General features: G+C 38.4%; 5 protein-coding genes across 5 annotated transcripts; 2 read left to right on the top strand and 3 right to left on the bottom strand.

The window, feature by feature from the left end:
- Positions 1–50: 50 nt before the first annotated feature.
- Ugt36F1 (UDP-glycosyltransferase family 36 member F1) lies at positions 51–3725 on the bottom strand. The gene is made up of 6 exons (XM_017070031.4): positions 3613–3725; positions 2334–2597; positions 1898–2280; positions 1633–1831; positions 510–958; positions 51–380 (listed from the first exon to the last, which is right to left on the bottom strand). Exons 2-6 carry the CDS (start codon positions 2586–2588, stop codon positions 89–91), a joined length of 1578 nt encoding a protein of 525 aa, XP_016925520.3. The 5' UTR covers positions 2589–2597; positions 3613–3725; the 3' UTR covers positions 51–88.
- A 5545-nt stretch (positions 3726–9270) lies between these two features.
- Positions 9271–9633, bottom strand: LOC108009394 (uncharacterized). The gene has a single exon (XM_017073709.4). The coding sequence runs from the start codon at positions 9631–9633 to the stop codon at positions 9400–9402; it is 234 nt and encodes a 77-aa protein (XP_016929198.3). The 3' UTR covers positions 9271–9399.
- Positions 9527–10097, bottom strand: LOC108009399 (uncharacterized). The gene is made up of 2 exons (XM_017073722.4): positions 9957–10097; positions 9527–9797 (listed from the first exon to the last, which is right to left on the bottom strand). The coding sequence occupies exons 1-2, from the start codon at positions 9998–10000 to the stop codon at positions 9695–9697; spliced, it is 147 nt and encodes a 48-aa protein (XP_016929211.1). The 5' UTR covers positions 10001–10097; the 3' UTR covers positions 9527–9694.
- Positions 10098–12237: 2140 nt separating this feature from the next.
- LOC108007335 (uncharacterized) lies at positions 12238–12858 on the top strand. The gene is made up of 2 exons (XM_017070987.4): positions 12238–12356; positions 12484–12858. The coding sequence occupies exons 1-2, from the start codon at positions 12304–12306 to the stop codon at positions 12581–12583; spliced, it is 153 nt and encodes a 50-aa protein (XP_016926476.1). The 5' UTR covers positions 12238–12303; the 3' UTR covers positions 12584–12858.
- On the top strand, positions 12684–12983 carry LOC108007327 (cysteine proteinase 4). Its single transcript, XM_017070977.4, has one exon. It carries the CDS (start codon positions 12684–12686, stop codon positions 12903–12905), a length of 222 nt encoding a protein of 73 aa, XP_016926466.3. The 3' UTR covers positions 12906–12983.
- Positions 12984–13936: the final 953 nt, after the last annotated feature.

Genomic DNA, 13936 nt, shown 5'->3' with positions numbered 1-13936 from the left:
TAAAATGCGTCGTACTTTTTCTTTTTTGGTTGCAAGTCAAAAACGAAACATATTGTCTGAAGCGTATTGAGTTCATTGAACTAATCGTTTATTGTGTCTTTGTTTTAGTATCTCTAGAGATTTTTCCCCATCCAAAAAATGATCCGATCCCCTTAATGAGCTTCCAGAAGGCGACAATCATCAGCCATACGAATCCCAGCCAGAACAAGTAAACATCGATCGAGTTGTAGACGATCCAGTTGATATGTCTGGCTTCACTTTGCATAAGGGGAGCACCTCTAGATTTGATCACGTACTCGATCCACCAGATAGCTAATTCGAGCGGACTAATGGGCCGTTGTCGGAACGCTTCAGTGGATCGGCGCACATTATCTGCAAATCTGCAAAGAAATTGTGTTATTTAGTACAGCAAAATAGGGGAAATAATTATATAACACCCAAATTAACGAAATAATATTCTTGAAATTTGATGTAAGTCTAGTTAAGATTATTTCTAGGCAATCCCTTACTTTTTATCAAGTATAATTTGCAGTCCCCTGGTTATGTGATCCGCATCAAAATCACTAAAATCAACAATCACTCCGAAGCCTCTCTGCTTTATGGCGCCGGAATTGAGAAACTGATCTCCGTAGAAAGGTGTCAAAAGCATTGGAACGCCACAATGAACTGCCTCCGTGGTGCCCAAAAGTCCTCCATGGGAAATGAAAGCCTTGACCTTTGGATGACACAACAGATCTCTTTGGGGTAACCAGTCGAAGGTATAGAGATTGGAGGGTTTTTCCTTGTCCAGGGATTTTTCACCTTTCCAACGCATTAAAAAGTTATATTCCTTCAGCCGAGAAATGCTCTGGAAAAGCTGATTTCTTTTGTCTAATGGTAGTGTGTTTGTGTTCACCATGGAGCCCCAGCTGATATAAATGATTCCATTGGGAGAGCGATCCAACAGATCTAATAAGTGCTAAAACGAGATTAAAAAGATTTATAGTGTTAAAATAATGGATTGAATAAAAGTCGTTCTAGAGTTTATTTTAAACCACTGATGAAGGAATATTGCTGTTCATATGTATACTTGCTAATCCAAGAAAAAAACTAATGGCCTCTGGATATAGTGTAGACACAGTGTCTGCAATGTCTATGTTTATTTCGGGATCGCGGTTTTAAAGTCTATGAGTTAAAAATATATTCCAATACAATCAAATTTTGCAGCATGCGGGCAAGCTTTTAAACGTTGACCTAAATAATTTTAAAAACTTGAAAGATTTGCCAATCTCTTCGTCAGTGCGTCAGTGTATTATCATAAAGTATGTTGTTATTGTCAGTGATTATTGGATTAAAATTTGCTAATCTGCGGAAATGAAAAGGGCATAACTAATGACATTAAAAACCGCTACCACTTAAGGCATTATTTAAATGCGGATAGTTTAAGATGTACATATTTATAGCTATAAAATACAAAAATATTTGAAATTTTGCCCATATTATCTCTGGTGGGACTATTGTGTTTATTAAACAAAACAAAATGACTAAGAATTTTTGATAAAGAGTTTCACGACCTTAAGGCAAGACAATTTTTTTTCTTAGCAATAGGGGCAAATAATATAAGTAAATTTATAAAATATAACATAAACTTACTTTTGGCAGCGGTTTTTGCGGGCCCACTTGCAATCCGCCCACTTCCACCACATTTGGGGCATAAGGGCGTGGTCCGGTTAAAGCATAATACTGATTGATCAGCATCAGACTCGTATTCTTCACGATCTCATTGACGGGTTGCAGTCCAGGTCCGAATCTCTGCTCGATCATCGCATCGGTGGCTGGTTGGGTAATCAAACTTTTCAAGGGAAAATCAAAGGAGATAAGATACGACATTTTGAAATCAAGAAAATGTTATACCCACTTGTACAGTGTATTTACGATGTGAAAATGGAAGAAATTATTCAGTCGATCGATCAGACTCATCTCATCTGTGTAGGGCAGGAAATTCATGGGCATGATGGGGTTAATGAACGGACTGCCCATTCGTTTGTAGTGCCAAGGCATTATGGCACAGCTACTCAAAGCGATTACAGGTGCCTTGAGCAGATGAGCCACCGCTGCCATACAATCGTTGGAGAAATGTTCCAGTATTATGACGTCGTAGCGGATGGGGGATTCCAGGAGCTGGGCGATGAGGGGTGAGTTCAAAGCCACTCTACAGGATCGTAGTCCCCAATCGTTAAGCATAAAGAACGTGGGCACCTTGAAGGGCAGTCCCAGTGGCTTCCATTCCGATTCGAAATTCTGTAATGGAATAGGTTTTGAACTCTTCCTTTCGATAAACTCTTCTTAATTACCTTGAGATCTACAATATCTGTGAGAAGAGGCATTCCCTGGAAGACAAAATCCGTGTAGTTGGCCACTGGTTTCTCCAGTGGAAAATAGCTATACATGCTGATGTTGTGACCTCTTTCCGCCAGGGCCAAGAATATGGGTCTGAAGAAGTCAAAGTGACTCTTGCCGGGATGTTGGAACAAGCCCAGAATTTGCTCCGCTCCATTGGGTTCCGGTCTCAAAGAAAAGGTCAACAAAAACAGGGGCAGCAGTAGCATTGCAAACCACTTTGTTTACCCAGCAAATACAATAAATACAAGTTAGTATTTTACCGATTAACATTAATATTTTTATGTATTTCACAAGTAATTATTCTTTACGTATTCGGGTTAAAATAATCACTCCAATCAATCTTTATTAAAGTTTTTTCATATGTGCTGCCAGGTGGGGATTTGTATTTCTTTTTTAATAGTTTTTCTGCGCTTTTTACATGAGTGCGCCAATATAAATGGCTTAAAGTGTCTAGTAATGACAAATTAATTGGTGTTAAAGCTATTATATGAATATGTAAATATGTAATATATCAGAATGTCAAAATAAAAAGAAATAAAATTGTATTGCTAGGTTATCTGAACTATAATAACCTCTTTAAATATTTTGGTGTGGAACTCAAAATGCAACACAATTCGATCCGGGGTCTGCACAAAAGATCAAAGTTTACTCACGGGACACAAAAGGTTGCTATTGCTGTTATTTTAGATACTTTTGTATCTGAAGCGCTGCACTTGCAACTTTGTATCTGAGAACATGCTAAGATCGTGACCGGAATTTGACTGGTAATTGTCTTTTGGACCTTTAAGCGACAGATTTCTCAAGCGTTGAAAATTTGAGCTGTGGCGATTAAGAGGTGTCCACCCAGTTATTTAATTGTAGTGTTCGGCTGGAAACTTAATTTGGCCATTTTATGTTTAAACTTTTGATTGGTTGCGGTCTTGAACTTTTCTAGTTTACTGACACTTTAATAATCTTTAAACTAAACTCTGTTATTTTAACCACGATTATATTTTTTGGGTTAGGCAATTGATAGTCGTTTTTAATTCCCAAATATTTTTTTTGGTTTTGGCTTTTTCTTAGAAAACCAATTTTAACATTGTATGCTGTATGCTGATTGCGTTGTTTGATTAACAATTTGCTATAGCAATTTTCGAAGTAATTAAATGATTGTAAAATCAAGAAATTTGTGTATTAAGAGCATTGCAAAGTTTTAATTTCATTTTAAGTACTAGCGATCTCCCGTGTTACCTCCTGACTTCCTATAAAAGTTTAGAATGCAACTGATCACTGCCACGATCCGCGATCAACTGAAAGCCAAGGCAACAGCGGCTTAGAGCCAACTTAGCTAACAGCAATTGCCATGAGTTGCAAACTGCCCTGTTGCATTTTCCACCTCCTAGCCGAGACAGAGTTTTCCGATATATACACTTAAACCCAAAGAACCCGACACATACTCCCCGCAAGTCATGAGCAATTTGCGGTAGGCCATTAGATTGCCAAATCAAGGGGGCATATGCGAAAGGGGAGGGAAGTATACCTTTTGAGGGCCGGGTGAATATGCAGATTATATAATCGAAATTGCAAGTGCAATGACTGGAGGGGATATTGTTTCAAGCAATTCATATTAATGAGAAGAACAATGGAATAAGCTAAACAGATTTATTATGTGATTTTTGATGACTTAACGCTTAGCGAGCTCTCAGTTTTCACGGTTAAATGCCGCTTATTAATATCTATACTCACACCTATATTAATCCGAGAGAATCGATAGGATAAAGACCAATAATTATTTACTAAGATATTATTCAACGCTAAGATAATATCTAATATAATAATACCTTTTAAATAAATATACTCACACCTATTTTAATCCGATATTCAAATAATTTTGAATTTATAAGTTGAAGTAATTAATAATAATTTACTAAGATATTTATTCAACGCTTAAATAATATATAAATTATAATGTAAAAAATATATCTTATATCTCATAACTACTTTTGTGATATAAAAAGACATTTTGGGAATTAGAAGATCAAGGCAACATCTGTGCTATTAATATCTACATGTAAGGAATATGTTATCTACGTATCTGTAAAATTACCGATCATGTCTACAGATATATTTTTTCATAGCATACTTTTAGAGGTTTTTCTAACAATAAAGGTTTTAAATATTGGGCCTCCCCTCATTTAACTTTATTTAATTAAGCTAGGTTAATAATAAAGTGTCACAAATTCTTTTTAATAACCATCAGCTAATAATAATCTGCTGCCATACTTTACGGACAATCTTCAAACTCCGAAAGCCATCAGAGATTCGACATGCTCTGTTTATTCCGGACCTCGTCACTTGCTGTTCTCACTCGGAACTTGGAATTTACTAATTAAAATTCACTTTGACAATAACCGTAATTCTCAAGATACTAATTTCAAAATGTTGCACCATATAAAATATCTAGCAAATGGGCTCAGTTGAAGTTCCGTTTGAAGGAAGGTCGTTAAAATTTAGGGAAAATAATAAGCAAAAATTTTCACGTCTCGGCTAATTAGCGCAGCAGTCACAACAAAAAACAAAGTCAGCTACTGGACGCTGTCAACAGCTGCAAGGGGGGTGGAAAATCTAAAGGGGGTTGGGTTTTCCACAGGCAGTGTTTTCCGTTTTAATATTTGCGTCACGTCATTAAAAGTGTGACTTAATTGTGAGCGTTTCCACAAGTGAAAAGTTTCAATTTACGACAGATTATCAAATCAAGTGTGAATGAGCGAGAAAATCTCGAGACGTTCCCAATTTTTCCGGGCAGCATCCGCAGCTGTTTCCACTCACTTACCAATTTTCCTCAAGGTGTTGCCAAATCGATAAGCATCAGGGAAGCGGGCGGGTAAATCGCACTTGAAAATCTTTTTTGCTGAAAAAAGACTCTTTACCCGGTATCAATTTATTTTAACGTCCAGACATTTAAGCTTTCGACTTTCCCACTTTTCCCGCTCTCTAACCCGGTCATTTATTTCGCACTGGCAATAAAATGGAATTTAAAATGATAGGAAATCTTATTGAAAATTCGCAGATAAGCTGCAAAAAAGGGTTGTCCGTGGGGGCGGCGCGTGTCCGTTTCAAATTGTGGGCGGGGCATATGGCATTTTCCAGTCATTTACATTTAATAGAAGCGCATGAAAAGATAAGCGTGTGTGTAGTGTGTGAAATTTATAACAAATCAATAAAATGACAATAGGTGCAAACTTTATCCGACACGCCACTGCGAAAATGGGGCGGGGCTGAAAGGGGATTTTCAGCGAACGTCGTTCTATTCGCATTGTCTGAAAATGAAACTCCAGGGTAGGTGGTTAAAAGGTGGCTGGAAATCCAAACGAAAGTTTTCGATAAACAATTTTTCGCACGGAAGTGCAATTTAAAGTGAAGTATCCATATAACCGTGTCCGTTTTTCTTTGCAAATGCGGAAATTATACAGAGAAAGTTTCTAATACATTTGTTACCAGCAATCAATCGCTATGTCCTCTTTTTTGAAGAAAAAAGGGTTTGAGATAGGGGTTTGTCTGGGCATTAAAGGAAAACTTTACCGTCAGATAGTTAAAAGGGAAAATTATAAATAAGCTTAAGTTTTGTTAAGAAATTTATGCACATTTGGTTCTGAGTAAGAGGGGAGAGCATTTTGGCTAGAAAGAACAAAGGTCCGTGAGCAATTTTAGTCATAGCTATTTAAAGAAATGTAAATCATCAAACCTAATGACTAAACATATTTCTAATCACCTCTTAAATAGCTTTAATCACATGTCTAATCATATTATCGTTATCAATGGTGGTAAAACCAATCGACTGCTTAATCCAATAACTATATCAGAAAAAGTATCTCACAAGTTCTCGCACAAATTGAAAGCGTGAACATTGCGTGCGTGCCTGTCTTCTCATCACCTAAAGTTTCAAAGACTTTTCCCTTCCAAGTTGTGCAACGATTTTCCTACCTTACAGGTGTCTTTAATTGACAGGTCAAACTATTTATTGCCATGTCACGTGATCTATAAAACTGACGCCAAACGAAGACAGCCCCTGAATAACCACTGTGATTCAAGCCGCTTACTAAGACATTTTCGAGTAAGTCGCGTCTTCGTGCTTTTTCGAATAAATCGATTAACAAACAAAGTTGAGGCAGCCCCCATGCCCCACGGAATATGTGTGTTGTAGGTTGTAGCTATTTCCGTGACAGTAATCAATTTATTTTTGGCAGTGCGCCGATTGCGTTTCCGCTCCAAGAACATGGACGAACCTGAAGTCTGATCCCCTGCAATTTTCCCACCTCTCTCCGCCGCTTTTCCGAAACCCCTCGAAAACTCTCTCTTGTCTGCCTCGGAAAACGTTTCATTTCGTTTTGGCTTTTGGCACAGCGATTTCCGCAGAAATGTCGATAAATCATCAGAACGAAATAGTCAGAGAAAAATTTGGGGAAAGGGCGATACACGGAGAAAAATATTATTTATAGATTTTTAACTCAAAGACTTTGACTCGGAATTTAACTGGAAAAGTAGGAAAAAGGAAAATTATTTTCCTTATTCATTACTAAAGTATAACTTGTTTTCTTTATGAAAAGGCTTTTCTCCGTTTTTACAGTGAATGAATAGAGGAATAAAGTACTTATGTTGTGCCAGAAAAGGGACTTATAAAATCTTTTCAATATTATGGGTCAAAATAAAGACAGAAAATAAACAGATAAATGATTGTCCTTATTCATTCCTCAATTATTATATTTTTTGTTATATTATAAAAATGCAGGTACTTTTTATTTTTCCCTGTTTATGGATTGAATGAAAAGAGGTGGGTGGTACCTTTTTGGATGTTGGCGTGATAGATAAGTTGACAGCCGCATTGAAGGGTTATCGTGGCTGTCTCTTAATCAATCTTCCTCCGTTGCCGTCTTCATCTTCTTGGCAATTAATTAATTTGCAACAAAGTTCAGGACACGTGACCAGGACATGGCGACTTAAGTGAATTTTCCAAGGGTTTTGGATCAGTCTAATACTGAACATATTACTTACTTTCTTTAAAAATATTAAGGATGCGAGAGTGCCAAGATTGCTGTCCATTTTGAAGCAACGGGAAGTCCTTTTGGGGTCAAGTGCTGGATTTGATGTTTCGTTTATGATTTATCGTCACTTATTGCCGCGTCATGGGCAATCATCCCAGTCCTCCCATCCCCCACCCCCTGCTAATGGTCGACATATTGCAAAAACAGAAACAAAAACTAAATTAGACATAATAGCTGGCTTGAGGGGGTGGCAAATAGGTCGTTTCAGATAAGTCGTCATGCTGTCATAATCATCACAAGACAGCATCCATCCATCGCCCATTTTGCAACGCCCACAAGTAACCCTCTGACCCCTTGGACCCCTTGAACCCCCTTTCATAACTCCCGTTTTCATCCGTCTGCAATTTACTGATGTAATAACCATGTTTTCAGCTTGTAATGCGGCAGGGCCACAAAAACACTTTTGGCGGGGGTGAAAGTCAAGTTCCCAAGAAATCTAAGGAGGGCTGGGTGGTGAAAAAGGGGGGTGTATAACCGAAGGTTTCGGGGGTCGAGGGTTGCCTTTTGTTCTGGGGTCTACTTTTGAATTGTTTTTGAAGTTAAATGTGTGATAATTTAATGACTGTCGACGCATCGCTCACAAGGACACACACAATATCTGGCTCGACCCCTGGAAAAGCACCCACCCCTCAGTTATATAACTCAATTCTCACTGAACGTTTAATTTAGTGGAATAATAAAAATGTTTTGGGGCATAAAACTCTGTGGCTGGCGATGATTTGTGCACTTTCGATGTAACAGATTGTCTTTTAATGCTTCCGAATCAGCCAACTGTGATACCGAAAAATCTGTGATCTCTCAGGGTGGGAATTATGACGTCTGAATCTATGGGTTCTTCAGCTTAGCAACAGTTTAGTCATCATCTTCGGTTTGATAATAATTTTCCAGCTTAACTAGTTCGCAGGCAGTCAGCTGATCTGCCAAGCATATGTTACATATAACCAACCTAAAACACGTTCGTTGTTTACGTTTAAATTAGCATTACAGTCCAGTTATTTGCATAAATTACTGGGCCACAACTCTCGAGCGTTTTAGTATTTTTTCTACTAGTTGGTAGGACAGGTGGTGATATTATTTTTTTAGGGGATGAGGCGCCTCTGAATGCTTATTAAGTCACTTTAAGTTGGACTTTAGACTTTGCGGAACTTGTGCATAATTTAGACAGTACTTAGGAAGCGTGGGGAATTTTTGGGGAAGTTTCTTCATGAGCCCGGGGAATTCCTTAGTTTAAAGTAGTCCAAAGTGAAGTAATAAGTTACGGGCCCCTACCTCTAAAGTTTCCATTGCTTAAGCATTAATTCATAATTATATTTTCCAACCGTGACCCAGTTGGAAAGATTAAAAATTCCTGTTTTTAGAAATGGATCAAGTCCATCGATGTAATGCAGACAACTTTCCCTACATTGCAACATGATTTACTTTCCTTAGAATCCAAATTTTCTCCATGATACCCCTGTCTTTTTTCATAATTCAGCCTAAAAATAACATGCGAAAGCCAACGAAGATTTATGCAAATCCCGGCGACCGAATGTTAAAACCTTAAAGCTTTTGATTCGGCGCTAATGTAAAAATATGGCGACCGTATGTGGAAAAAAACCGAATATCAAATGTGCAAAAATCGCACAGCCACATTTGCATATGACAAAGTGAGGCAGACAGCCGCAAACAATGAAAAATGACGGCGACGAATGCTCGCAGGCTTAGTTGGGGTAATTTAATTTGGCAAAATAAAAAAAAAATTGCAATAAATAAATTTTGCCCGGCCCCCTAGGACACGCGACTGTTGCGATTTATGAAACTCAATTAATTTGTGGAAATTTTATAAATGAATTTATTGCATTTATGTAATGTGACAAATAATCGCCATCATAGTGGCATTTCTCTCCTTCAGTACGGTCTCTCCAGTGGCGGTGGGTATCGAACCCCCAACCGTTTCCTAGCAGAAGTGCAGGTTATTGAACTGCTCCCGATTGTTGGTGACCATCTGGTTGTATTTGAAGGCCGCCGACTGTTGGTAGTTGCTCTGAACCGTCAGCCTCGAACTCCGCAGGAAACTATCCGCTGGACTGCTGGATACGGCATACTTTCCGCCCAGACCCTCCACAGTCCTCATGGGACTCAGGTGCTTGGCGGGTATGGCCTTGCTGGGTGTGCGAGTTTGGTGAACCATTTTCAAGGATTTGTTTCGAGTTTCAACAGGAGCTTAGGTGAGCTTGGGTGATCTGGGGGATTCAGGGCACACTGGAGAGACGCGTTAGCACGGAAAATTCCAGACAATTGCCGCAGTTACTAGTGCGAGAGCCGCCTTTCTTGGAAGACAGATGTTTAGATAGACTGCAAATATAAAAGTAGGGAAACATTAGTTTATGATAAAGGATATGAGTAAATAAAGATTCTTCAGCATTTCCAGCAATTTTTAATTTTTTTTTGTATTTCAGCATGTAAAAAATTATATTCTTTGTGAAAGTTTTCCTAAAATTTCACCCTCCTCACCTAATATTGTTCAGCAACTTGGCTTTGGTGTCCGGTGTCTTCATTGACACATTTGTTTATGCACGTTGGGGAAAATATTTTTGAAAAATCGCTGATTTGGTATCGACTGCTAGGCCTTCGAACTTTAGTCTGTTGGATTTCGAACCGAAGGCGGTGCTTATATATCAGAAAGGTCCCCCAGATTTAGATGATCTCATCACGCGCTGGGCGCGTGCTCAAGTTAAACTAGTTTTTCGGCGCCTCTGATGCAAAATCAGAGGCTTGTGCCAAATTTCTTGTTTACGCCACCGAGTTGTACGTCAATGGAGGACCGCATGGCACATTTGCTATTCCATTGACGGTCCAAAACGGTAAACATCTCTGCGAAAGAGTAAACAAGCCCAAACACCAAACAAATAAAAAAATTATTCTGGGGAGTTCTGTGGATCGAAAAGGTTCAGGTGGTTCCCCCAAGGATCTGTGAAACATGGTTCTCGAAGACATTTAGCCAAGTGTTCAAAATTAAACAATACGTACTTTATATAGATTTTCGGTAAGGAATTTTTATTTAATTCAACCTGTCTCGAAAAAATACATACGTTTATTTACTTTCTTTGTTCGCTGTCTGGCTCTCGTTTTTTAATTATTGAACCATGTGTCTGGCACATTTGCATAATGCAGTATATGCTTAATATTTGGCAGACATATAAAATGGATATATAATACAAAAGTCAAATGCAGATTTTGACATTTAAGACAGTGGCTTAGACGTTCAAAGTAAAAAATTTAATTTAATTTTTCAGAACTGTTGAAACGAGTTTTTGGAAGAAGGGCATGGCGTATTGAAGGGGTCCTGAATGTCATTAAACCTATAAAATTGTTTTTGTGGATGTTTACTGTTTACTAGCAAGTCTAACTAGATTTTAAAAATGTTTCATAAATATATTAGTTAATTTGGAGAATCCCAAATATCATTGTACTCATTAAAGTAGTCTTAAATTTAATAACACGTAATACGAAATAATTTTTTTAAGTTAATCTACATATTTTTCAATACCATTTCTAAAATTTTTAAAAACACCTTCCTTATATTTCTGTTTTTATCATAATTCAGATCGGTTAGCTATATATCTATAAACAACAGTTTTATATATCTACAATAAACCAGCAACAGGCTTTCAAGTTGTTTTCTTGATCGAATTGGCTGATGCAATTTAACCAAGACTTTTCATCAGCTATCGGTTTATGCATAATTCGCTATATCAATAGGGATCAGGTGATGTTCGCAATTATTAAGATTTCTATGGGCAGCTATTGCATGTATCGGTTGAGTATGCTACTACCAGGGTTTTAGAATATCTCAGATTGACGAAAATGTCCTATTCGGGGGAATTTTGGGTGACGTGTCAAAAAACCGCCGGCCGGCAACTCTAAACGTTATACGAATCATAACGATCATGTTTTGGAGAAGACAAAGGAAAAGACTACGTGATACGCAGCAGGTTTCGTTGGGGTGCTTATAATACCCTTCAAACGCAAAGATTGGTTTTGTACAGCACTATATAAAAAATGGTATGGTAGAAATGAAGCTGTAGAATTTTGTAACTAAAGAAATATATTCGGAGCATGTCGTTTTTATGAAATATATTGATTATATTTATAAGAATCCTAACCTACCTAAGAAATATAATTATTCCAAAACAGGCATACAGATATTGATACTGTTTTCAGATTATCAAGAAAGAGGCAAGTATTTTCTCTCTCAGCTTTTGTCACATCGGATAACGATTGTTATATAAGTTAAGTCGGTATATGATAAGATAAACCCGATTATTCACTTTATAATTCGTAAAAAATTAAAAAAAAATATGTTAAAAAACTACATTTTTAAAAGGTATATGATAGTCGACTCTCCTTGCCACTTGATGGCGTTATTTGCAAAGGTTTCGCTGATAAAACCAGTTGCTCGATAGCTCTAATTTGCATTGCCGTCCGCTGGAACGGGTTCGCCTCAGTCTGAGACTGAGTTTGAGGTCACCAGGGGGGTTGAGATGGGCGGGGGCCGTGCGAGGGAGGTTTTCTGGCGACTTGGAAGTGCCTGCAGCTGGTGATCTGATACTAACGTTACTTGCTCGTAGAACGGTGACGCAGTACCTCCACCAGACGTTGCACTCGGATCGACGGATCGGATCGGATCGTATAGAAACGGATTGGATCGAAACGGCGTATTTAAAACAGTTGTCGATGTCGCTGGATTGCCAGTAGAAAGTCCAGAGCAGAGCAGATCGGTGCTGAACTGTCCGGAGCGCGAGCTGTAAAATTTCCTTTCCTTCCAATCCAATGTGCAATTTGCAAAAGTTTTGTGTCAATGCCAAAAATTAGCCACACGGATTCCAAACAAAAATTATTGAAACAAGCAAGGTGGGTAACATTTAATACAAAAAAGGGTTTGCCTAAACCATTTTTACATGTTAAAAAGATCCTGTTGTCATATCATTCGGAAAAAACTCAATATACCTATCTAAACATTTATATTATTTTTCGACAGATTGGGAAAAAACTTGGCATCGAAAAAAGGATCTCGAACAGGAAACTCGGCTAACAACAAGGAACTTAAAGTACTCACCCTTTTGCAAACTGTACCGTGAACCTTGACCTCTCTACAAACGCATTGAAAGCGCAGCTTTGTGTAATCGGCAGAAAATTTCACTTATTCAAAAATAAACCCAAGGAAAGTCTAGAGACAAAATGGTCTACACCGAACGTACCGACAAGTGCTTGAGCAGCAACACCAAGGACAACCAGTCCTCGAAGAGTCAAAGCCACTCCAAGACTACTAGTGGCTCGGGATCAGGATCAGGATCAGGGTCAGGATCTTGGAGCAGTCAAGCCTCGAGTGCCGAAAAGTGGAAGTACAACAACATGGTGAATAACGATCGCCAGCAGTTCAATGGCATGCATTTCTCCTAAGTCGGAGGGATAATGCCTATTGAAATGTGTCCCCAGTAAAATGGGGATCGGGGGAGTCGATTGTTGTTGTTATTTCGCTTTAATATAGCAGGGTTCGTTTAGTTTTGTAAGCCTTTTTATAGACTTAGGTATTCCTATGTGATACAAAAAATGAAACAAATATTACTCCAATTGGTAAAACAAATTATATTAGAAATGAGATGCGCAAAAAACGAAGACATTTTTATTTAAGGAGGGGGTAGAACAATGGCAATAAACATTTATTCAAATATAGCGTTGCTAAAAATAATATGTATCAAAATATGGTTAGAAAAAATATTACTTTTAAATGTAATACTGTTTTAAGCTCACACTATTATGTAATATTTTTAAGCACCATGGTGTTAACCCCATTTCCAATCACCCTATCAATATCCCTTGCCATTTGACCTTGCTACTTGACTTTACCCAACTTGACTGATACCCAACGCATATTTTATTGTCTGCAGCATTTGCATGAATGTCGGCTATTAGCGTGATTAGGCCAACTTCTGGATTGGGCTACGGACAACCCTCGATGAATCCGGACGGAGTGCACTTAATACGCATTAGCTACGCTTATTTGACAGCCTCAATCTGCCGAGCGATCCTTGCAATATTGATGATGTCTGGCCATCCCCTTTTCCCATTTGATTTCCCCCGCACTTTTCCTTGTGACGCGTGTCCTTTTCCGAGAACAAGTGTATCTCCCAGTGCAGCCGCAAAAGGACGACGTCCGGTTTTCGTTACGAGGATTCGTTCAACTGTATTTGGGAAATTGGAAAGTGCGAAATTTTTATAATTTTTCAATTGTATTGTTTGCCCGAAATGGGAAAATATGGTATTCAGTTTGAAGCGGGAGTGAGAAGGATGCTGCGGTTGTCCTTCGGTCGTGACACACGACTGAGCAGGGGACTCGAGCTTCGCAGGACACGTGGCACATGGCTATTAGGAAAAGCGATTTCCTTGACGGTGCTAATAGAATTCTCGCACTCTCCGCAAATCTCATCCCT

This window comes from Drosophila suzukii, chromosome 2L (genome assembly GCF_043229965.1).
Source record: "Drosophila suzukii chromosome 2L, CBGP_Dsuzu_IsoJpt1.0, whole genome shotgun sequence".
In the NCBI taxonomy this organism is placed as follows: domain Eukaryota; kingdom Metazoa; phylum Arthropoda; class Insecta; order Diptera; family Drosophilidae; genus Drosophila; species Drosophila suzukii.
This window is presented reverse-complemented; position numbering and strand designations above follow the sequence as displayed.